Raw genomic sequence first — 25452 nt, 5'->3', positions numbered from 1 at the left:
GTTGTGTCGATAGTTGTTTCAGCCTTCTTCCTCCTCTCTGTTCCCAATTTTACTTGGGGTCGGCGCAATATGTCATTCTCTTCCATTTCCCCCAGTCACTCGTCATACTGACACTCACTCCCTTCCTATTCATGTCATCTTTCAGGCAATCCATCAATCTTTTCTTAGTCGTTTCAGCCACTGGCTTAATAGCCAAGAGCCTCGACTGACATCCAAAGAGACTCTCTTTAGTCAGTTGGATATATTCTAGTATATATTCTCTTCTATAATCTCTTCTGGATATGGCACACATCGTCAGGTTTCTCTCTGTAGGGCCCTAACCGCCGACCTTGCTCCATGTTTCCGATACCGGTGGGACGCTATCTTGTTTTTTGTTTTATAGTTAAAATTATTTTTAATGTATTTTTATGTAAATACGTAAAAAATGCCGACATTTGCCACTGTATGAAAATGTTACCCGTTACCACTATTGGCTCATATGCTCCCTTATGTAGGTACTGTCCCCATATACTCCCTTATGTACTCTCCCCATATACTCCCTTATGTACTCTCCCATATACTCCTTATGTACTCTCCCATATACCCTTATGTACTCTCCCATATACTCCCTTATGTACTCTCCCCATATACTCCCTTATGTACTCTCCCCATATACTCCCTTATGTACTCTCCCCATATACTCCCTTATGTACTCTCCCCATATACTCCCTTATGTACTCTCCCCATATACTCCCTTATGTACTCTCCCCATATACTCCCTTATGTACTCACCCCATATACTCCCTTATGTACTTCGTGTTTTTTCTGTTCAAGTTGCCTCTACTATAAGGGTAACAATAAAAACGCAATTTTCAATTTTGTATAAATTTTATGTAGGTACTAAGTCATCTTAGATATTTACAAACACAAAATGTAATAAGTAAGAGGTAACTAATCAGATTATTTCTCAATAATAACAGTCAAGATAAAACCCTGTCAATTTTGGGTCTTCACAATATTGATTGACAAGCAACAATTGTTTGTTTTGTCATGACCAATTAATGTTTATAACAATTATTAAGCAAAGCAAACAAAGGCATAATAAATGCTAAGGAAAGTGTTTTCTTAACACTGTAAGTCGCGGTAATTAGTCCGTCTTTTAGATAAGTAAAAAAAACTAAGATATGGGAGGGCTTGTGACATTTCATCTACGTAAAATTTGTACCTAGAAGTGACGTAATACAAAATCCAAGCGTGTTGTTTTTCTTCGTTACTTATTTGTGAGAAAAAAGAAGAAATACGTGTCTAGTACTTCAGGGTTATCTAAAACATGGACTAATTAATTTTGTTCCACATGCCTTCTCAGTTGTACGAATTAAATATAGAAGCGCAACACAGATATTACTTCAGCCACTTGGAAGCTTTTTGCAGTTATGTGCATTTAATAATGACAAGATTTTGTTCAAAAGCTTAAAGCCAGCAAAGTTGAGGATTCAGTTTGAAGTCCATTTGATGCTAGACATAATATCCTTTAGTCTTCTGGTGCGGTTCTAAGGGGATCAGCTAATTACACAGGAAATATTATATGCACAAGCATACATAGCGGTGCACTCTCTATTCCTTAACTCTCATAGTCAAATGGACATCTGAAACCTGAAACTTAGAGCCACCTTCTCTCCAAGGCTGAAAGGGTAACATCTTATTTTAAAAATTACTGAAAATCTACTAAGGCATGAGTCAAAAGTTCATACATAATTCTATTTTCATGTAGATACTAGTAACCAGTAAAATAAAAGTGAATACCTGTTTTTGTTACTTTTTCAAGCAAATTAGATAACTGAATTTTTTAGCTTATTTGTTAATCAGTAATAATCAGTAATTAACTTTTTACATGTCATGTAAAGCTATTTAGATGCCACTTGTATCAAATCTAGCATTTAACTTTACAATTACATATATCCCTTCATGAAAATTAAATTTGAAGTGCTCCTTAGATCAGAAGCTTAACCAAAACTCAACATAGGTAGGTATTATGCAGCAGAAATTAGAAAAACCAAAAAATATATATGGTCTTGAATTAAAACTAACTTAAACTATTCTTAATTACAAACAAGACTATGATTACACTGTTTTGGCTCGTCTTAACCATAAAATTTGAAAAAAAAAAAAAATGAAAAACTAAAAATGGAAGTCCTTTCGCTTAATCTTTTTATTTAATAATTGCTTTTTAACGACTCTCGGCAAAGCAGAAGTTTTTTGAGAATCAACAGTCACTTAAAAATCACTATTAACGGCACTAAGATCACATCATTCGAGGTCCATTGCATTTTTCATATAGTTGTCTAACTCTTTGTCAAGAGCTGCCTTTGTTGAGGACATGTACTGGTCCAGTTGGGCATCCAGCTCCTCTTTGGAGAGGAGACGGGGCTGAGATTGGCTGCGGGTCATCCCACCTGGAAGATTTGAAAGATGGAATTATTAAAGATGTATTCGATGTACGGAAATGTACTTCAATTTATGAGAGACTGTATGGTACTGTATGATTTTGTTTGTTCATATAGACTGTTTTGAACTTGCTTGCAGCCATGCAAATTTTGATGAAAACTTAAATGTCAATTGCCAGTTACACCATAATACAGGTTACTTAAGAATAAGTTAATCCTAAGCACAAAAGTTTTAAAGATTAAGTAGAAGTAGTAGTCGACAAGTCACCATCTCCTGAAGATAACAGCCCTTTCACATGGCAGTCCAGTTTCTGCAAAGTAATGTCTGATTCCACAATTTCCTAACTATTTACCTCTTCCCCTACCCCTGGCTCCTCCCCTACGCGCAACCTGCGGCCGCTGCCCCGCCTGTTGCTGGCCGTTGCTCTGTTGCTGTTGCTGGTTGTTGCGCTGCACCCCCCGGCGTTGTTGCCCGCGGCGTTGTTGCACCCCCCGGCGTTGCACCCCACGCCGTTGCACCCCGCGCCGTTGTTGCAAGCCGTTTCGTTGCTGTGCTTGACGATTGGTCCTGAAATTTATAAAAAAATAAATAAATTGGTATTCAGCTAGAAGAACATGCATTTGGAAATTAAGGTGTATGCTGGTTACTTTCAAAATAAACTGTTTAATCAGCTTGCACAAAATGTATAGTTAACTTTGATTAGATTCCGATTTTTCTTATGGCAAGCTGATTGAAAACTAATCATGCATGCATGTACTTTGTTGAATGCAAACATACTAAATTTTTCTACAGGAATTTGTATGCATCAATGTAACCCTAATTCGCAATTGGAAACCTCTGACACAGCATATTTGATGATAGCTTTCAAGTTTAATAATACTTTGTTCAAAGCAATCAAAAGTTCAAGCAAATATGTACTTGTTCCACAAAAATGGGGTTGGAAATAGTTCCCTAGCATATATATATATATATAAGAAAACAATACTTAAATGATGTTAATGCATTACCTGAGCCGTCCTGGCACCATACGCTGACCACCACCTCGCTTGCGGAACCCACGCAGAGTGCGACCGCTCCATGCTAGCTTTGTCAAGTTATTGAACGATCCTGCTCTGCTGTGGAATTCAGAAATATCATGTCAGAACAGTATATCAGTATACAGGCTTTTGGAGTAGGTTTTCTATAATCATGTTTATGTCATTGGTACATATATGACGGAAAATGCGTTGCGCATGGTCGGAAACGATAAATATACCATAAAACCTTCAACCATTCAGATCACATATAATTACATATTATTGCTGGAATAATTTTTTGTCAGATATGAAGAGATACATATTTATTCTGACTGAAAGATTATGAGTCTCTTCAAAAGAAGTCCTGGCATGCATGCAAAAAATCCAAAGGTGGATGAAGACTAAACAATGTTCCATTAGTAAAGCTTTATTTTAGTATCCCTTTTATCTACATTTACTCAGATATCTTTTACACAATCCAACGTAAATAAGTATCATCATTTACTCAGTAACTAGTTATCCCAGCGTCTTCACATGTAACCAACCTGAGATTATTGTTAGACTGTCTCCAAGCGACTCTATTCTTCACACTCTGCTGGCTGAGGTTACCAAAACTGTTGGACCTGCGCAGCCCCGCCAAGCTGCTCTCACTGCCAAACCGACGCAGACCTGACTGTTGGAAGCCTAGCCGCTGCCTCATAGCTTGCTGAAAATCCAATAAGTTGCCATTAAGAATCATGTAAAACATTGGGAAGCTATTAAATTAGTATTTTGTGAATGAATTCATGTACAGCATGGTATTTTACATTGGTTTGTTTAATATAGAACAGGTAGAAATGCCTTTTGCTTGTACAATGTCAACTTTTTCAAGGTTAAAACAGAAAAATTTCTACAAACATCACACCATGTTCTCGAAACGCAAGGTTACTATCGGCAATCAAGAACTGCTGTGAACCAATTCCGAAATAACATTGTTACTTGCACATACCCGTTTGGCCTGGAGCTCCAACCGGCGAGCGACCTGCTCGATCAACCGGTTGCTATAGTTATAATTCTGGCTGATCAATGAGTTTAGTGAGGCACGTCTTTTCCGCTGGCCAGCAACACGGACCGGTGCTACGCTCGCCAGCATCGAGAACCTATCGTTGAGGCTCATCCCCGTCGCATGAAGACCATGCACTTTCTCTATTACCATTTTGTCAACTCGCACGCGACACAGCAAAACAAATACAATATCAAGACGCACAAATTTAAACGTTATTTAGCACTAATGAACTACAATCTCCATTACGGGTCACATGAACCAAAACAATTTGAAAACTAAGGGTAATTTGATAGTACCCAGTACCCACAAAATATTTTGCAAGGCAAGACGTGCTAGAATTATTTTTTTCCGATGACGCTCGCGCGCTGCGAAAATTTTATAATCTGCGGTCACAGAGTAAAAAGTATTTGGGCCAACTCTTTGAATGAAAGATTTTCGAAACGCGAAAAAATAAATAGATTATTGGTGAAAAGCTACATAAATTCTGAGCATATCATGTGACTTTGTTAGACGACAATAATAAAGAAAACATAAGAAAATAAAAATGTTATACTCGAAAACAGATCTATAGTTTAATCACGTGTTTACATCAAAATGAGTAACAAAACGTAGCATCAGCGAATTTGTCACCGGGACACTTGTGACATTGACATTTCTCGAAAGACTTCTTCGAGCACTTTACGAACTGGCGAGATATTTGATTCTGAAATGATTTCATAATAATTTCAAGGAAAAACGTCAATCAAAACTGCATTAGATATAATTTTAAGGTAAGTGAGCTTCTAAGTTATTAAAAAACGTGTTATTTAGGGTTAGTTTTGTGTTATTATTTGCGTTACTAAGTGTTGTTTACGTTATAGGTCAGGAAAGGTTACGCAGAGTTTGGTAGTCATGCTGGACGTGCTTATAAGCGGTCGCCGCGAGGGCTGGCGGCTCAGTTCGATCCAACCACCGATGGAGGCTAGCAACGGAACACCAGTAGACGAGTTCGACTGGAGCGACATGGACGCCTGCTATGAAACATTTGATAAAGATGGGTATGTTTTTATTCAAGTTTTCATATGTAGTTGCAGGAAAACTTCATCGAAAACTACTTCTAAAAATCAGCCAAATACCCAAGTTGCTGTGTCATTTAATACATGAATTTGCACTGAGTTTTTAAAGAACAGAGAAGGAAAACTTAAACTTATTTTTATCAGTGAAAGTATGCACTATATTTGTAGGTTTCTGTCACTGTAGTAAACTTTAAAGCTCTGATTTATGAATGGAAGTGACCGTCTGGTCACTGCTGTGTAGAAGGCTAAATAATTAAAATTTTATGTAAAATATTGAGTCAGACAAATATCAAACACTTCACATAAACTTCAATTTCGAAATGAATATAAAATTCTTAACACTAATTAATTCGGGAAATAACATTGGTATTATAATTTAATGAATTAAATAAATATTTGGGATGCAAATTTCCAACTTCCGACCTCTTTTGTGAGTAAATGAAAAGTAGTACTCATTAATTCATTGATAGATGTTTTAATTTGTTTACCAAGGAAGAAAATAAATTATGGTGTTAATATGTAATACTTGTGCCTACAATTATCACATTCTACTTTTCACTAGGTATTTAATTTGTGTTTAAGAAAAGGCTAGATAAGGGGTTTCTTTTCAAATTATATACCTTTTCGGACAATACAACTCAACTCTGCATATTCATTTATAAGAATAAAAAAAAACAGTATGCTGGTGAATATTTGATTTACATATTAAGGAAACTAAACAACTACTTACAATATTATATGTTAAAAGTTGATGATGCAACTAGCATTTAAAAAAATATAATTTGAACTACTTATTTCTTTAGCTGGATGTGATTAAAATCTTTACTCAAAGTCAAATGAAATCATTTAATTTAGCCTTTTTAGGCTTTTGCTCTAGAATACCCAGTAGTAATACAACAAAAAACAAAAACCAAAATATCACTTGTAAACAATAAATTATTTCAAGACATACTTTTACAAAATTGTCAATTACAATTTCAATACCTGAAAATTTACAGGACATGGTTTAATTTTCGTATACATTCAAGATACAGAAAAACTCTTACTTAAAATAAAGCTAATACCAAATTGAAAAACTATTCCTGAAATCATCCTTATATGATGATTATCATCTCTCTTCCACAATAAATAAATGCGCGAATTATTTTAATCAGTGTCCCAGTGCAGTTGATCTTAAACAATAACATAACACATTGGATAACAATGTATCGATAAGTTTTACATTTGTAACATCTTCGTGAACTTGTTTTCTCTTATTGTTGTTAATTTTTATTGGTTCACTTACAGTAATTAAGTTTTTTACGCTCACTTTTTGACCTACTTTAATGGACGCACCCACGTTTACGTCGACAAAAACTGGCGAAGGAAAACGAAAAATTTCGCACAATGTGCACGATAACTCTTTTGATTGTGTTGCAACCAAAATATCGTAATCAAATGCTGATGAATGATCTCATCTCGATCGATCGCTAAGTTAGAGTAGAACCTATTTAGTCTGTTTTTTTGGTGGTAAGTCATCAAATGCCACTCCCGCCATGTTCCTTCCTAAGCCTATTATGTACCAGGGCCGCGGTAACTTTCGAACAGCCCGGCAGCGGCACCCTATTCTCCAGTATTAAAAGTAAATATTCTCCTAATGGGGATGGCAAGCTCACCTGGTCAAATTCCTCTAAATATACAAATCATGCTAAAACAAACCCTATTCTCCACACTATTAAGGTTCTTTCTCCCCTAGGGATGGCAAGCTAAGCCTGGACGAGTTCCGCGTGATCTGCAAGGCGCTATTCCGCAACGACAAGGGTCATATTTACCCGCTGTCCGAGGAGCGAGCTCGTCACATCTTCCAGGTCTTCGATAAGAATGGAGACGGCTTCATTGATAAGGAGGAGTTCACCTTCTGCTGGAATCATTGGATTAAAGTTGTGAGTTATTTGGAACTGTCAAAATAGTGTTAACTAGCTCTCGCCTGAGGTTTCATAAGTGCCATGTTGGAATACTTCGTGTATCTAGATAAAAAGTAGCCTATAGGTAGCTTCTTCGGTTTCGAGAAATATGGGCTATCTAACACTGAAATATTTTTCAAAATCAGACTAGTAGTTTGATGATTTTCGCGCGCGCTTTGCCAAAACTACACTTCAGCTTGTGTTCTTATGATCGCAGCATCAAATTCAGTTAACAAATTGGTACCTAAACATTGTGATCTTTATTTGTTTAGAAAACAATGATGTTGCGTATGTCGAAAGCCCTTCAGGCAGTTGACATGATTATCTTTGAAAAGAAGATTACAAACACCTAATTTTAAACCTTATCTTCAATCTTAAACCTAATTAGAGAGTACCTAAATATGTTTTTATTATATTTTAACCAAGTTGTGTTTTGTTCAGATCGTGCGTCCGGTGTCAGTGTTCCTCATAGTGGACGTTCAGAATGACTTCATCTCCGGAACGCTTAACATCAGCAAGTGCAACGCGCAACAAGATGGCAGTGAGGTAAGTCTCTTACTATACGCTCGCTGTTTTTTCTGGTCGGGAATTCACCAGAAGATCTTTCAGAATCTAACTTAAAACCTACTGAACCCTTAGGTATTCTTACATACTAATTGTGAATATTTTCCCCGATTTTATTGGTATTCATTCGGGTTGCTCTGAGTCCTGTGGGAAAAGTCTTCGCGCAGTTTTTTAGGCCGGTCAAGACGCGGTCTCCTGTGAAACCCAAGTAACATTTCAACAGATTTTATAGGCTCTTTACTATGGTCAGGTCTGTAATCTGCAAAAATAATTGTCAGCTCTAATGACAGACAAAAAATAGGCAAATCAACAAATAATTCGCGTTTAAATTGCCTACAAGATTATTAGCAATCGGCCGTAGGTATAATCGAAAATGACATTTCAAAACAATCATCATTTTATCTATAGGCATTGCGCAAATCTTTATTAATAAATCCGACAATGTAAAGAGTTTATCTTATCTTCGTATGTAAACTAGGAATACTACAATACACGGTAATCGGCGCTATCTCGTTAATTGATTGATTAGTCAACATCGGCACGAGCTATTGTTTTCAAAACAAGTTGAGTGTGTATGTAGGTCGGTTGGTGCCACGCCTTCTGGGGAAAATGAGAGGTTTCGGATTTTGACCCTCTGGAAACACGCGGTTTTCTTAGGGAACTGTCAAAGTAGTTCCATTTACCATTTTCCTGCATTGTGAGAGAAATATTCATATAGCTTCTTTCATAGAAAAAGCCAAAAACAAGTGGAAAAAAAAATCCCTGTGAATTCAGACACTAAACATTGAACTTTGGCTGACTAGGTATACAGGTACATAATTAGACTCACTCAGCTACATTAAATTATACTTAGGCATTTCAATAGCCTTATCTTGAGCATAGACACCGTTTTCCTAACCTAACCCACTAAAAACAACTTTCCCACAAAGTCGGGTTCAAGTCCTGTTTATATAAACTTCCCTACAGTTACACAGATGTTTAGTTCCGTGATTTTTCCGAACCCAACCAATACGTCACGATGTGTTTTCGATAAGCAAATACGCCGTATGCTAATGCTATCGAAATAGAGGGTAAGCACGAACGTCCCTTGCCAATGTACGCGCAAATAATACATCTAGAGGCCTTAATATGACGGAAAAATTGTCTTAAATAATGTTGTGAAATATGTCTTAAAACAATGTACCTATTCTATTTTGCGCAGTCATCCCCGTTGGACAAAATTTTACGTCATAGTTTAAAGTTCTTGTCGATTATATAAAATGCCTGTCTATTTATAAAGTTAGAAATTGCTCCGTGCTTCGGAAGGCACGGTAAATTGTTAGTACCCTGTCGCAGTCGTTACGGGAATCAGAAACCTAAAAGTCTGAAAGTCCCAGTCCTACTAAAGAGTACTGGGTTACCCGATTTGGGTTGAGAAGGTCAGGTAGGCAGTCCATATAAAACATACGAATCACCCCAACGAAGTTTCCCAACTTCTAGGGTAGGCAGAGGATGAAAGAAAGAATTGCGTGTGTTTACATTAAAATGATTTGATAGGAAATGACTTATCTTGCTCTAGGTTTAATTCAATATTATCTCGGTCTAAACACAAATATAAATAGAACCAAAACAACCTTATATATCTTGCATTACGTTATTTTGGGGGAGTAAGTTTTCACAGGGCGATGTTATCATTTGACGGCTGTCGATGCTCCGATACGCCCCCGATACGCCGTGTGTTGTGATCCTCAGACAAGATATGGCAGGTTGTATTAAGCTTTGTATAAATTATCATTATATTAGCTACCAATGCACGGCTTTGCTTCCTTATCGGAACTGTAATAATAAAGGTAGCTTTAGGATGTGAAGTCTGCAATTTTTGTTCGCGAGGTTTTGTTTACATCCCTCTGCTGAGATATTTTCTTTCTGGGGAAAAATACAATATTTACAATATTTAGTGTTGCTTTTCAGTAAATAATTCAGTTTATCATTTTTTGCCTAAAAATTACGATATAGATGTAGACTTTGTTGGCCAACCCAACATTCCCACCAGTCAAAAATAAAAAATAAATTCTAAACAAGCTAATCTTCTTGATTAAAAATTTAACTAAACTAACACAAAAAGCCCCAAAAATCCACTCACCCCACCTGAAATCTAATCTGTATTCGGATGTGCACTTTCAATTATCTCTGATTACATACGTTTGACTCACGCGCCGCTAATTATAGCTATTGTCGTCACGAATTCTTTTTCAGAGGAAAGTGAGTCAAAGTTCAAAATTGAAAATATTTCGTTACGTCAGAGCCAGATACTGAACAGACAGTATAATGTCATTTCTTTCGTGGGTAGATAGAAATTAACTACTATAAAAGCTTGACTAGACATTTTTTCTAAATTAGCCTATGCTGTCCCAGTGCTGGGCAAAGGCCTCCCTCATAGCCTTGCATTTTTCTCTATTCATCGCTGTTTGTGGCCAGTCCGAGAGGAAGCTGTCCAAGTCTTATTCTCTCAGCGTTTCCTTGGTCTCCCTCTCGGTTATTAGTCAACTTTATTGATATAGGTACTACCTTTTTCCAGTGGTTTCACCCACTTTCCGCGGAACTACTTCCTTTCTAAATAAATGGGCTATCTAAAGCTGAAATAATTGTTCATCTCGCCAATAATTCCTATTATCGCGTTTTAAGACGCAAACCAACTCTTCAGTTTCATAATATTTGTAGAAATGGGCCAGTTTGGTATGTGTCCCATTTAAAAGGGCTGAAAGGACCGGAAAGGAAAAAAAAAACCTTAAAAATCAACATATTTTTTCACGATTTACAATAAATATTCTCCACTACTAAAGCTAAGTTACCATGGTTATGCAAACTCCATGGGTTCTTGGCGCATTGATTAGCTATCGTCCTTAAGGGCCAATGGGCCGTGTCGTGACGTATGCACACACACAAACACATGTGTGTCTATGTGTGTGTAGCTAATCAATGGCCGCTGTTAGGTCGATAGAATATCTATGGTGAATTCTAAATTATAGGTTTTTGATGCTCTAAGCTTTTTTGTGTGGGAGTTTTAATTTTATTAATAGCTGATTGCGTAAGGATATGTGAGTTTAGGTACCTACTGAATTTGTTTGTTGTCGTTGGAATGAAAAGACGTAGGTTTTTGAATAGGCTGGTTGTCATTTGATTTTCTAGTAATGTTACAAATATGTAAGTTTTTGTGTAAGGATGTATGTGTGTGTTGTCATGTCTGTATGTTGTTTACTTTTTCACACTAAAACTACTGGATTATCCAGTGAGTGTTGCACACGCCATAAATTTCAATTCTATCGCCCCTTAAGTTCCATTCCTTTAAAATGCTGCAACTTATTATAATATTCAAAAGTTAAAGTTAGCTGTACATCTTACCAGCCAAACTTACCAGTTTTTCAATAAATAATACTTTAACAAAACGATGAACTTTTTTCCAAATATTTTTATGAATTCCCTCAAAACATGCGACGTAGAATATTTTTTTCCGTTATTTATGTTAAGTTAGCAAGTTTTGGCGTGAGAATCAAAAGTTGAAATATTTATAGCAGTATTAGCTTTAAATAAACACCGTTTTTTACCTAGCTAGCACCCGTCAGCGGTTTCACCCGTATCTCGTGGGAACTACTCCGTACACCCATATAAAGAGTAGACTATTGCCTTCCTTGATAAACAATTTATAACATTTTTAATACTTCCTAAAAATAGCGCGTAGAAAGCAGGTCTGGCCTTTATAAAATAGGTATTATTTATAATATACAACTTGTAAATTTTTGACCTTTTATAACATGTTTACATCCTTATAATAACCATCATATTTGTATACCTACATTATTGGCAAATAAATAATTCTTATTCTTGACCTTTATAATACAGGTTAAATACATAATATCTTGTAGGTACAATTTTTAATTTTCCAAAACGTGTTTACATCCTTATTGCAAAGTAATAAAACTACTAAACTTGTTATTAGTCTAGTTCAGGCTTTATACTCCATGTCCAAATATGGTACATTTTCTATTCTCGAACTATTCTCGTTGTGTCGGCCATTCAATACCTATGGTTATTCAACCCAAATAATCACCAAAATTACCCATACATCCTCTCATATAAACGATTTGTCTGGCAACCTTCAAACCAGACAAAAACATCACAAATCATCCATAGTACTTACTTACATAATACATGATATACCCACTGAAATGACTAGGCCGTTACAATACAATATGTTCAGCAAATCAACTCAAGCGCATCGTCATTGTGACATGACGTGTGCGCGGGAGTGCCCCAATCATACAGTTTTCCTAGGAAAATGATGTAACCGTTGTGTTAGGAAAATGTTTGTGTTTATCGACAAAGTTATCTTGGTTATTTCCTGTTAAAAAATATGCAAGTTTTCATGAAAACTAAGCGAAATTTTCGCTGAAGAATTAATAATTTCTTTCTTGTGTGCAATCCTGATTGTTTTTATATACTTCATTTATGTAAAGATTATGTGAATAGTTATAACTATGACAAAAAGTATATTGTATAAATAGCTATAATGTTTGGTAAAGAAAAAAGACTTCAGCGCAAAAACTGTGGCCGTGAAACATTCTGTTTATTTTAGTTTTAGAATGTAAGTAGGAGTTCTCTGCGATGCCACCCGCGTCCTGACGAACCTGATTCCCTGTAGTTGGATAATAAGTTACCTGTGTCTTTTCTTAGACTCAATACAATCTGAAGACCAAACATTTAAATCGCTTCAGTAGTTTTTTCGTGATAGCGCGCGCGACAGATAGGCAGTTACTTTTGCATTTAAGTATAATAAAGATGAAAATGATTGAGAAAAACTTTTAACTTTTCTATTTTTACACACATACACCACAATTTCTCTCTTTCCTTATCTTCGTCACGATCAGCCAAAAACATCGCGTGGAAACAGCAATTTAACACTTTCCGAAGTCCTATCAGCTCAGCGGAATAAAGTCGTACCTCGTTGCATGACGGAGTGGCTCGTGCCTGCAACCAAGTTATTGCCAACCAGACAGTTTGCACGAAGATAACGGAGATAGAACTATGGAACTATTGATTTTTTTTATGTTTTCAGCCAATTTTGTAATTGGGTTTGCAGGTCGTGTATGCTCAAAACTTGGTATAAAGCCTTGAGGTAATTGGAAATTTGCCTGGGCTGCGGGATTGTTTGAAAGAGTTACCGCGGCCCTGGTACATAAAAGGCCTACAAAGGAACACGATGGGTTTTAGACAGTAAGAGTCTGACACTCCCTCACCGCTGCTAACCCACAGCGGGAGGAGTCATTTGATGATTTACAATCGAACAAAAAAAGATATAGCAAATCTTGTTCAAGTCGCGGTTAAGTGGGAACTTCAAGTTTTCTGTGCTAAATTCCATCGTACGGTCTTAGAATCCACTTAGCAAGAAAATTACTGACATTAAAATAAATAATATGTTAAAGAGCTTGATTGGATCTCTACAGTATTTACATAAACCTAACTTATTACCAATGTGAAGTATTTAAATAATTACTAAATGTCAAGACACAATTTAGTCTCATTTGTAAAAATAATCCACTGTTCGTGGAACAAAAAACTGTTTCCATAGATATAGTTTACGACACAAATAAGGAACACTCGAGTATTATCTAAAAATATCTACAGTTATTGCAACTTCAGATTGTAGGCCATTATATTTGAGTGCCACACATACTCATACATATGGGGAAATACATGATACATGGCAACGATTCACCATTCATTCATGTTTTAACGAAACCAATCTGAAAATAGAACTTCGAAACTTCAAACTAATTAAAAATCTCCCAAGTTCCCAAGTTTGTCGAAACTACATCACTAAAGTAAATTGCCTGTCAAAATCCAGACAGAAGCCCAAAAATAATGTTGTAAAGGCAAATTCTTAACCGCTTGAAGTTCACACCTATCGCGATGGATCGCAATTACAGCCCGGGCCGATTGTACCAGGCACCGAGTACCGCATTGAAAGGGTTAAGCATTCAAATTTGGCTTTCGAAAATTGGTTTTTTGACTTGCAATAATGTAGTGTGTTTATGAGTGACGTTAGTTGCGTTATTGGGGGGTTAAATGGTTGAATGGGTTGCAATTGTGGGGTCAGGTTATGGGGGCATTGGTATAGATATGAATTTATAAATATGTGGGGGTGGTGCTATTTTGGGCAAGTCATCTTATGGCCTACTTTAATTTACTCAAAGGGAAAATGAGGACTTCGCATTTCTCATAAAAACTTGAAAACAACATTATGAAAATTAAATATTAAGATTCAAAGAACAGAATGTATAATGTCAAATTATGGAAAGCTAAGGCAGGCATCTAAAGCCTACCAACCAACCAACAAAGGTATCAATATGACAAACAAAATTATTTGCAAACAACTTAAAAAAATCTAAGCAAAAAACTTACGGAACCAACTTCTCCACAAAAAAGTAATAGTTACCTTTATCCTTCAATTCCAAGGCTGCAGTAAATAGACAATAGGCAGCCTGCCAAATACACTTCTGGCAAAAAAACTGACAATCCCAAAATAAAGAATTCTAAGTAAATCAATATATTTCCATGGTGCCTGCACGTTTCTGCACTGTCGTGACAAGGCCACTGCAGGAAGCAAACTTAGAATTGAAAGTAAAGGCACGAACTAGTTACCTAGATAACTAGATTAATTGCTAAAGTTTTGCTGTAGGAAAGTTTTTTGGCAGCCACTGCTTTAGGTTGTGGCCTATATTTGTAACGGAATCTGGTTATTGGTTCTTCACCAGCAGGCCCGCCGTAAGCGGGCGTGCAGCGCGTGCACAGCACGCGGGCGGCACGTCCTAGGGGGCGGCAAATCTAGCGACTTATCACGTAATATTTAAAAAATACAATATCTTTTTACGAATGATTTGATTTTAATATTTCCGAACACAGCAATAGCGCTAAGAATATTACTTACACTGCCGGTTTTTAGTTAGTTACATCTGTTGAAAGGACATTTTCAAAATTGAATATTCTTAACCAGTGGCGTAGCGTGCGGCAAATGCTATTTAGGGGGCGGCAAAATTAAACCAATAATATTTCAGAAAAAGCCGCCCTAGCTTTGGTCGTCTCCTATCAATTTTGACTGTTTCACCCTCTGCATCCCCAAAAAAATTCGCGCTCGCTGCGCTCGCGGCTCCATGTCAAATATCGCGTTTTATCTTTGTTTAATTGTTGAGGCATTCAATTCCGAAAAAATATTTTTCGCGCACGTCCGTTTATGGCTTTTTATGATATGTTTACTTCATGAAAACTCTGAGGAAAAAATCGCGCTCGCTTCGCTCGCGGCTTTTGCACTTCGCTTCTGTGCATATCTTACTTTTTGACTTTGCTTTGTAAATTTACAGTGGTTTTTATTTGTTTTGTGTTCTTGGACTAAAAAATTTTCGCGCTCGCTCCGCTCGCGCTTCCTATATGACATCTGTCTTATAAGTTGACTTTTCAACGGGAAACCCAGGAAAACTGTAAGATGGATATGATGGAGGGGGTGCGGGGGTCCGGACCCCATGGACCCCTTATATATTTTTTGACAAAACTTATCTAGTCGTAGGGCGGCATAATCAGTTTTGCACGCGGGCGAACAAACAGCTAGCGGCGGGCCTGTTCACCAGCTGTTCTGCGGTTCCACCCCCATCCCAGAAAACTACTTCGCACATTCGGATAAAGAGTAGCCTATGTCCTTTCTCATACTACCTACTACATAGGGTGTACATAGGTCAGTACATAGAACACCTTATATTCTTCCTTATGTACTACTTCATGTTCTTTCCTTATATACTCTCTCTACCCTTATGTACTTTATTTAATTCCTTACGTGTTTCCTTCGTGTACTACCCACTTTTCTACTTTAAATATAAATATTTTAATATTGGGGGAGCCCAATGTAGGTACTTATTACTTTATATTGTTCCTTATTTACTCCCTTTATCTAATACCACAACGCATTTTTATAACAAAGCTCAATTAAACGAAAACTTTTTGCTAGATGGCAATTTGTCACGGCGATAATGCATAAATAATTCATGGGTTCCCTCCATCGCTTAAGTAAATCAATTACGAGGTGTTAAGTTTGTCATGAGATTGTAATTAGATTACAAAACTTTGCCAAAAGAATGCAACTTAGAAACGTGGTAGTTATTTTTTTCTTGATGAATTACAGTAATAAATACTTTGCAAGTATTTATGCTCATTTTTCTTTTGAAATATAATTGCGATTCTAGAAAAAGAAGGACAGAGTTTACCTATTTTCCAAAATGTGAAATTAATGCATTGATGATTGATGAAAATTTTGAAATTGATGACTTTATTCTGACTATTTCAAAAAAATTGCTAGTATAAGCAGAAATTATTCGATTAACTATAATTGAATTATTCGATTATTGCAAACTTTAACCTTCAGTTAATACAATTTTGCAGCGATTTGGCTGAAGGACGTAGACTATAAAAGGTTCTTTTAACTTTTTATTATTTATTCTCTGTTCTATTAAAGTAATGTCATTATCAAGCCAATTTATATTAGTAGGATAATCCGTAGGCATTTTGCTAGTTCCAAGCAGTCCTGAGGTCTATCAATTTTCCATGACCTAACTTCTTATTATACAACAACGGTTATTTATTTTTTTATACCGTATCGAGCCTACTTATTCTATGACGTAGTTAATATCTAAAGTTCAGTTTACGACCACTTAATCCAACAAGGTAACGTTTGCCAAAGTAGTTTGTTTAGCCTCTCTGCAAACATGACGCTACAAGGAGCGGCTTCCCGAACCCATCTACGTATTAGTTGCTAAACTTTCCGTGTTCGCTTATAATCGCTATTAAAAGGTTTCCGGTTTCACCTCAATCTAATCTATTCTGTATACCTTGATTAATTTCGTTAATTCTATAGAAAACCAGCCTTTTGTGGCCACAAACCGATGTACTGACAATGGGTACCATAAGGTGAATGATGGCAACACTGTTATTTTTGAGGTCACATTGGAAGTCAGTCTGTAGTGTATAGGTACGTTACTGTTACTGTTACTGTTACAGCCTTTTTATAGTCCCACTGCTGGGCACAGGCCTTCTCTCACACGGAGAAGGATTGAGCATTAATCACCACGCTTGCTCAATGCGGGTTGGTGATTTCAGACTTAATAGTCCAGGTTTCCTCAAGATGTTTTCCTTCACCTTTTTATCAGCCATTGGTGTCTAAGTATACTTAGAAAGTACATACAAACTTAGAAAAGTTACATTGGTACTTGCCTGACCCTGGAATCGAACCCACACCCTCATACTCGAAAAGTTGGTTCTCTACCCACTAGGCCACCACGACTTTTACTTTTACTATAGGTACGTAATATTTGCCAAATTAATGGGGGAATGTTACCGCCATTAATCCTAGTTGTTCGTATTTCTGTGGTTATGTATTTGGTGGGACACGCCAGCATTGAATTGATTTACTGGTTAGGGTAAAGAGGTTATTTTCATCATGTATCATTTTTGAGGGCTTTTCGACGATTTGTTTTGTTTGACGTCAACAAAAGGTTTAGTTGAAGATTAATCTGGTACTTTTATTATTGGATTGGGATAGGACTTAAAGTTCGTGACCCTAAAGTCATTAGGATTTAGCAAAGTCGAATCGAATTTCTTATCAATTTTTGAAAGACATCTTCGCATCTTGCGCCATTCTGATTCGCGTTTTAATTGAGCATAAAACACTTAATCTGAAAATTATGAGGATTCTCTGTTAAATGTGACCCACATTTTCGAAATATCTGTAGGTTTCTAGACCAAACAAGACTACCTGAAACTTTGGTCTAGACTAGTACTTAAAATCAAAACTAGACTTTATAGTTTGACGTTAAAACATCTTCATACAAGACTACTCCTATTTATATACCTTCAATGCCAAGTTATTACGGCCTATATTCCAGTCTATCTAGACATATATTAAGGCATTAAACCCCGTGGTACCGAGTACCGTAAGGAATTTACATGACATTATCGAAAAGCCTATGAACCTAACATGTATTGAAATTGTATGTCTCGGTTAAAGACTAACAGCCTTACTTATAAACGTGAATTAAATAATAAGTTATACTTAATGGGTGTTTAAGAAACAATCTTACTTATAAACGTGGCTGAAATAAAAATTTTTCTTAGCAATGTCTTAAATGAGCTGTCAAATTAAGTAGCCTCACACCCTTGTTTAACCCGCTAATTAGCAAAATGGCTGGATTCTTACCAGCTGATTTTTCATTTCCGGTTTATTGACAGCTCAACTTTTTAATTTTATAATTTACGGATGCCATTGTTGCCATTACACAACTTTTTCATGACAAATATTTTTTTAAGCTACCAACATTCCGGTAGTGTTGAGAAATTAGTATGTTATTATGTCATTATCTGTTCATTTCTTAAGACATGCTTAAGCAACGTTTATAGGTCAAAATAATTTAATCACTACTTAAGGCTTTGAGTAGTAATTAGTTAAAACAATGATTAGAAGATGATTAGTTGATTTTTATAAGTAAGGCTGTTAGATAATGTAATGGAAATTGCTAGAAATTAGGCTAAGTTCTGATCTAAGTCATTCACAAGATCATTTTTGATAAAGGGCTTGTTACGAAGACATGGTTCATCGGTCATGGCTGTGATCTCTGATCTGTGATCTCAAGAGAGGAACATACATCCACCATATTTCTGTTTTTATTGCCCAATGTTTTGACAGTAAGTTTGTCGATTATCGACAAAAACAGAATTTCGGATATATTGGATTTGAACATTTTGTAAGACATATCTTTTATACAAGCTCCGTTTTGAAGATTCTTCATTCAGTTACAAGTGATTCTGAACTTTATAATTTTAAATTCACTTTGATGAAGGCGAGATGAAGCTCTTAGCTAGTTGATATGTAATACCCGATCAGGTACTCTGTATGCCAGGCTAGGACAAGTCTAAACTAACCCCTCTCATTATATTACAGGTAGTAGAACCGATCAACCGTCTTCTAGACACGGTGCCGTTCGACGCGATATTCTACTCGCTGGACTGGCACCCGCCCGACCACGTCTCCTTCATCGACAACGTGCATATGAGGGAGCTGCATCCTTCGAGCCCGGTAAGACTTCATTACTGCTTCTGACTTTACCAGGGAATATGTGAAGAAGAAAAAAAACTTTAAGTGCTTCTATGGATACTACTAGGGTCTTTTTTAGGATCAAATGACTCCTCCCGCTGTAAGTTAGCAGCGGCGAGCGAGTGTCAGACTCTTACTGACTAAAACACATCGTGTTCCTTCGTAGGTATTTTATGTATCAGGGCCGCGGTAACTCTTTCAAATAATCCCGTAGCACTGGCAGGCCTAGGCCTTGCTGGGCCCCGCTACTTCAGGCCTTACGAGGGTTTATGTGAAGGGTAGAAAAGGACGTTTAAATCCCTCGTAGGTCTAATAGTTGTAGGATGCAACTGCTGACACAGGTTCGATTCTAGGATGTTATCGCTTTGTAAGTTTTAAGAAAATTTCACAAAAGCGGTCTGGAAGTTTACCACCCATGCATCGTACACGAATGTCCATCCTGTGACTTATCCCTCTCCGGTCATGTCCGATCACCGTCTCATCGGGCGATGAGTCTGAAGATATAATATGTAGAGCCAATCTTTGTACATAATATTTGCAAATTCACCACAGAGTTGAGTCAGAATTTTACCAATCTAATCTAGTCTTCATTGCTCACGTGCATAGTTTAATAAAGGATTTAATTGTTAATGAACCATATCGTTAATATTTTAATCCGCATGACATTGAATAATTGAACTTCATTTAGCCGAGACGGTCTTAAATGCTGTTGTTAGCAATTCAAAATGGACATTTGATTATGATTTTGCTGGATACTAAACCACTATGATAATAGTCAATATTTCTGTCGCTCAGTCCCCAAACGGATCAGAAAAGCAGTTTTCATTTATGTTCTTGAAAGGATAAGCTTTTACTAGCTTATTTTATGTAGGACATGGATAAGCTAAGCAACTAGGTATTTAGAGAAGAATTTCTACCTCTAATTCAAAAAGCCTGCTACCATGACTTGCCGAAGTCTCAAAATCGTTGCAAGGTAGAAATAAAACAGTACATGTATGTTACCAGTCCTGCAAATAACGCAGTCATAATAAGCGTCTAAGGTCCAAAAGTCCAAACCTCTCAAATTAGTTAAAATACACCACGTTCACTGTAAAACTCAAATGATAAACAATTACCTCTTGAGTGGCAAATTGTGCCTCAGGTAAGTCCCATAAATAGTCAATAAACATTTCATGGCAGAAACTTTTTAAGGACTAGCGATATAACTCGAACTTGACCTCGATTCAGTTTGAGGGATGTCTCAACACAATTTGCGATTATTATAATTGATTTTTAGAATCTTTAAAATGAGTAAAATAATCCTTAAGTCAATATTTTCTGGTTTAACATTGCTTGAAAAATATTATTTCAAACTTGTGTTACACCTAGGCCGCTTATTTAAAAACGGGGTGTTCGTTTGCCCCTTTTCATGAAGAATCCTCTACTTTAATTTTCTGCATAATAGTAAACCAGTTAACTACATAGATTTGAGTCTATTTTTACAAACTCCTATTTCCTTTGTCTCAACATCAGCCCTACGCGCTCCTCCGTGCGTGTTTGTCGCATCGCTCTGTGCCATCACGTCACTGCCAATCGATACTGTCGCGAATTACTTACATTCCGTAATTGATTACCGTTCCGATATTTATAGAACTGCCTTTGTGGTTTAAACTTTAGTGTCTTTGTAACTCAGGAATATCCGCAAGATCCATTGTTCCATTACTCCGTCTAACTCCAGCCGGACTCTTCGTAAAATGACTTGCCTCAAAATAATGTTTTCAAATTTCCCCTCAAATAAAACATTTTATTAAAAAACTAGCTTTCGGCCGTGCTTTCACCCGCGTCCCGTAGCCGGATGGTGACAAAAACTATCCTAAAACCTTCTCCCGGGTCTAAGTTACCTCCCCTCTAATTTTCAGCCAAATCGGTCAAGCCGTTTTCATGTCATGTCGTGACAACGGAAAGCGGGTTTCATTTTTATATATATACCTAGATGTAGCCACGAATCGCTGAGTTTCCACCAGATAGTTACCAATTCAGAAGCCCTCAACCTTGGTAATAACATTGATATGCAACTAGCAACTTCCTCCTATCCTCAGGTATCCGCAGACAAAGCACAAGCCTATGACACGGTGGTGTTCGCGGGCCCGCCGCTCATGAAGCAGCGCCTGTGGCCGCGCCACTGCGTGCAGGACACCTGGGGCGCAGAACTGCATAAGGATCTGAAGGTAGGAACTCCTCACACAGAAGTGTGCTTCATATTCTTTGACGAACGGAATTAAGAATTATTCATCGTCCTCCGAGCGTTTTTCCCAACTATGTTGGGATCGGCTTCCAGTCTAACCGGATTCAGCTGAGTACCTGCTCTACAAAGAAAACTGCCTATCTGACCTCCTCAACCCAGGTACCCGGGCAACCTAATACTCCTTCATTAGACTGGTGTCAGACTTACTGGCTTCTGACTAGTGACTACTCGTAACGACTGCCGAGGATGTTGAATGACAGCCGGGACCTACAGTTTATTTAACGTGCCAACCGAAACACAGTCATTGGTGTCTAAGATATACTTACAAATATTTGCAGGTAATGGAAGGTGCAGTGAAGGTCTACAAGGGTACCAACCCCGAGGTGGACTCGTACTCCGTGTTCTGGGATAACAAGAAGCTGACGGAGACCAGCCTGGGCAACCAGCTGCGGCATCTAGGAGCTTCTGACATCTACATCTGTGGCCTGGCTTATGATGTCTGTGTGGGTGAGTAGATGTGAGGATTTTTGACCTGTTTCGCGAGATTATTAAAATGCCCAGTGTAGTCCATTAATACTGCATGACAAAGCATGCAATATTAATGTTGCCTTAATTAGATATTACCATAGTTCACAGGTACTAGCTTAATTGTTCTAAAAAGTCACCGTGATGGTTCTGAAACAGAACTAGTTTCTTGAAATTACGTTTTAAAAAAATCTGACATTACTAACAAAACCTACTGAAATTAAGTAATTATTTTTCCATCCAAAAAAAGCTACTTTCTGCGACTATTCAACTACTTATTAAAGTTGAATTTTTCTCACTTTTATTATTATTAATCTGTCAACCCATATAATCTTCTACCCCCAGGCGCAACAATAGCGGACGCTCTGGCCATCGGCTACCGCTCCATCCTGATAGACGACGCGAGCCGAGGAGTAGACCTGGCGGGCATTGAGAAGACGAAGACCACCATCGTCAATAATAACGGAGTCATTGTTAATACGGATGAGGTATGTACTCAAACAAAGTCGCATTTCAAACAGGGACCCGATTCTGCTAGGGTAATAGAAATTGAAAATTAAATAGAAATTGAATCGCTATAGCAGTTTTGACGTTAGCGGGCATTCTGCTTCTAATGTAAGACCAATCGTATTCCAATGACATTCGATTGGTTTGCGATTGGTCTTCCATTTGGTCCACACGGTAGTTTGCTCTACAATCATATTGCAATCGTAAATAATTTGCAGACAATATTATTCATTATTAAATCACAGAAACTGATAAAAACGTTTATTTAAAAGAAAATATAGCGGAATGCCTCATATGGTTTAATCGTAATTGAATCGTGATTGGATCTCAGTCGGATGTGAATCGCAAGTCGCTTGAGTAAAATTAGTAGAATCGCACCCCTGGCCTTTGCAGTCTCTTATGAAACGTCACACTAGTTGCACGGTTCTAAAAAGTTAGTCTCATAGAGAAGAACTGGCAAGAAACTCCATAGGCTTTCTTTTTAAGAAAGTAGTTACTGTTTATGGTGAATGCACATATATCTTCAGTCCCCTTGAATTGATAGAATTAATAAAATACTTTATTAGGTACACCAATTTTTACAGTGTTGATCTTAAAACTCATTAAAGTAGGTGACATTTTTTGGGGACCATTGGATCCTTTACAACCGTCTTACATACACAACTATCAACTGCATCAAACTTGATGACAAAATCGAATTTGTTGGGCGTTTCTGAGAAAAATCCAAATTCCGAATTTGACGATTTGACAACCTTGACGTGCACAAGTTTACAATACAAAAATCTAAAATTCTCCATTTTGTCATTACAAATCATTGGCGTAGGGGCGGACTCAGCCCTTAAAATAGGTTGTAGGCACCCCAACATAGTTAAAAGGCTAGGCATATGTAGTTAATAAATGGCTAGGCAGATAAATATTCAGACCGATAGAGTAACTTTCTCATTTACAATATTAGTAAACAATTTATTTTCAAAATTCCAGGTGTTAGCAATGGTGGAAGGACGCGACCGACGGCCGGAGCTCGGCTACAAACTCGCCATGGAACTCAAAAACGCCATGGAGGACAAGTGAGATAACATACAAATATAGCACATTATGTATTTACTTATTTATTGCTTACCATTGCCTTTTGTGGATAAACCAAGTTTAGTGACTACAGATTTATTTATAAGTGAAGGCAGTTTGTGAATCTTACCAGTGAAATAGTTGCTGGACAGTAAAGTTGGTAATAAATGTGGTGGTTTATGGAACTAACGTTGTCCGCCATTTTGAAATATCATTTTTGGTGATACCAGTTGATAGTAAATTAAGAAAAAATACCTGTATTGCGAATACAAGCTTTAATAACTTACCATATTGAAAGCAAACCTAAAAATGTTGAGGTAGTTAAAAATCTTGTGGAAAAATAAGTTCTAGTTTTCACCACATTTATTGCAATTCCGAGTTCGTTTATCCACAGATAATATATAATATAAAGTTCCACCTCGATCAAATAATAAATTATTTACTTAACTAGTACTTAAAAATATTTATTGCAATGTTGCATTTTATTTATTACACTGTCAACATTGCTTACAGAACAATTTATCAAATGTTAGTGTTAGTAAGTTTTGCCTGTAAAATGGGTAACCATAGTGAAATATTTAGTGAAAACAAGATTCCGCTAATGCTAGTTAAATAGTACTTAAATACTGATAATAATTAATATTAATTGTGCTATTAAAACTTGAATATCATTGATAAATATTCAATTGACTAAAATTTTACGTGTACTCGAAAGTTTAACAACCCAGTCTTACCAAGGGGTATTGGGTTGCCCGGGTAACTGGGTTGAGGGGGTCAGATAGGGCAATCGCTCCTTGTGGCACACTGGTACTCAGCTGCATCCGGTTAGACTGGAAGCCGACCTCAACATAATTGGGAAAAGGCTAAACCGATGACTTCCTTTAAAAATATGAAAAGTACAGAAATTGCCTATGCATTTGACAGTCAGTGATATACAAAGTTTAATTTAATAAATAAACAAATGCGTGTTTCTTTCTTCTTCTTAGCTTACTGCAAGTCGGTAGTTTCTCTATTTTATTTATTGTTTTTTTTTTAATAATAATACTAAGTACAACTCTCTAACTTGTAGAATTAATTTTTAACTATGTTAGATAAATAATATCACAATGTTTTGGGTGGTTTTCAGAACTTTAATGTTTGTTTTTTTGCTCTTAGGTTAATTTTAGTTTAACTAATTTATTAATCACTGCGAAAATCTTAAAAGGAATTACAAATAACGTTTTATAACAATTGATTAACTTAAATTGTATTTTTGAAGGCACAAAATTGAATCTTTGAATTGAATGTTACAAAATCAAAAATAAAAATGTCTCAAAGAGAAAAAATCAAAAATACTTAAATACGGGTTTATGTCAGGTTATAATTTTATTTCCTGAAAACCCTAGGAGTTTTCAAAATATGTTTTGAAGTACCTACCGCTATAGAAAAGGTACTGTTACGTACTTAATTGATAAAGTACAAAACTATATAATGGATCTTATAAATTCCTAATGTGATATAAATATGTATATAAAATTTATAGAAAACTGCTATCGTATCGCGATTTATTGTTTTAATTTATTTATTTATTCAAAGTAATAATCATGATGAAGGAATATTAGTAATCTCATATTGTTCATGACAATATTTATTATTTATTTTATGTAGCTTGTTCGGAAGAAAGGCCTATAAATTCAATTAATTAATATTGAGAAATATTATGAAAATAATCGCTTTAAAATATTATTATGGAGACAAATATTAAAGCAATTTCTTCTGAACAGCAAATTTTATATTCTTGACATGTATCAGTGTGTCCCAGTGTTTGTCTTTTTTTTAATTTATTTATATAAAACGTCCATTAGTTTGTAGTATTTTAAGTAAAAGTGAATGCATTATATTATAAATTCTTTTCACCTAAATTGCGAAAGAAAAATA

At 36.4% G+C, this 25452-nt stretch overlaps 2 protein-coding genes across 3 annotated transcripts; one reads left to right on the top strand and one right to left on the bottom strand.

The window, feature by feature from the left end:
• Positions 1 to 2164: 2164 nt before the first annotated feature.
• Positions 2165 to 4860, bottom strand: LOC110376778 (chromatin target of PRMT1 protein). 2 transcript variants are annotated; one of them, XM_021335370.3, is made up of 5 exons: positions 4429 to 4860; positions 3986 to 4146; positions 3432 to 3536; positions 2777 to 2991; positions 2165 to 2432 (listed from the first exon to the last, which is right to left on the bottom strand). In XM_021335370.3, the coding sequence occupies exons 1-5, from the start codon at positions 4633 to 4635 to the stop codon at positions 2287 to 2289; spliced, it is 834 nt and encodes a 277-aa protein (XP_021191045.3). In that variant the 5' UTR covers positions 4636 to 4860; the 3' UTR covers positions 2165 to 2286. The 2 variants fall into 2 exon arrangements, with proteins under 2 accessions (XP_021191045.3, XP_021191044.3); XM_021335369.3 differs by having other exon boundaries at positions 3432 to 3539; positions 4429 to 4859.
• Positions 4861 to 5098: 238 nt separating this feature from the next.
• On the top strand, positions 5099 to 24305 carry LOC110376781 (uncharacterized). The gene is made up of 9 exons (XM_049837823.2): positions 5099 to 5255; positions 5346 to 5522; positions 7276 to 7462; positions 7925 to 8029; positions 19062 to 19196; positions 21293 to 21421; positions 21777 to 21945; positions 22309 to 22451; positions 23452 to 24305. The coding sequence occupies exons 2-9, from the start codon at positions 5377 to 5379 to the stop codon at positions 23539 to 23541; spliced, it is 1104 nt and encodes a 367-aa protein (XP_049693780.2). The 5' UTR covers positions 5099 to 5255; positions 5346 to 5376; the 3' UTR covers positions 23542 to 24305.
• Positions 24306 to 25452: the final 1147 nt, after the last annotated feature.

Source organism: Helicoverpa armigera, chromosome 23 (genome assembly GCF_030705265.1).
Source record: "Helicoverpa armigera isolate CAAS_96S chromosome 23, ASM3070526v1, whole genome shotgun sequence".
Lineage (NCBI taxonomy): Eukaryota > Metazoa > Arthropoda > Insecta > Lepidoptera > Noctuidae > Helicoverpa > Helicoverpa armigera.
Note: the sequence above shows the minus strand (reverse complement) of the source record. Positions and strands in the feature narration are given on the sequence as shown.

Coding starts and splice junctions, on each gene's coding strand:
- LOC110376778 (XM_021335369.3), bottom strand. CDS start 4,635: ATGGTAATAGAGAAAGTGCATGGTCTTCATGCGACGGGGATGAGCCTC. Junction 4,147..4,428: donor TGGAGCTCCAGGCCAAACGG/GTATGTGCAAGT, acceptor TTGGATTTTCAG/CAAGCTATGAGGCAGCGGCT. Junction 2,433..2,776: donor AGCCAGGGGTAGGGGAAGAG/GTAAATAGTTAG, acceptor CAAATCTTCCAG/GTGGGATGACCCGCAGCCAA.
- LOC110376781 (XM_049837823.2), top strand. CDS start 5,377: ATGCTGGACGTGCTTATAAGCGGTCGCCGCGAGGGCTGGCGGCTCAGT. Junction 5,523..7,275: donor GAAACATTTGATAAAGATGG/GTATGTTTTTAT, acceptor TTTCTCCCCTAG/GGATGGCAAGCTAAGCCTGG. Junction 22,452..23,451: donor TCATTGTTAATACGGATGAG/GTATGTACTCAA, acceptor TCAAAATTCCAG/GTGTTAGCAATGGTGGAAGG.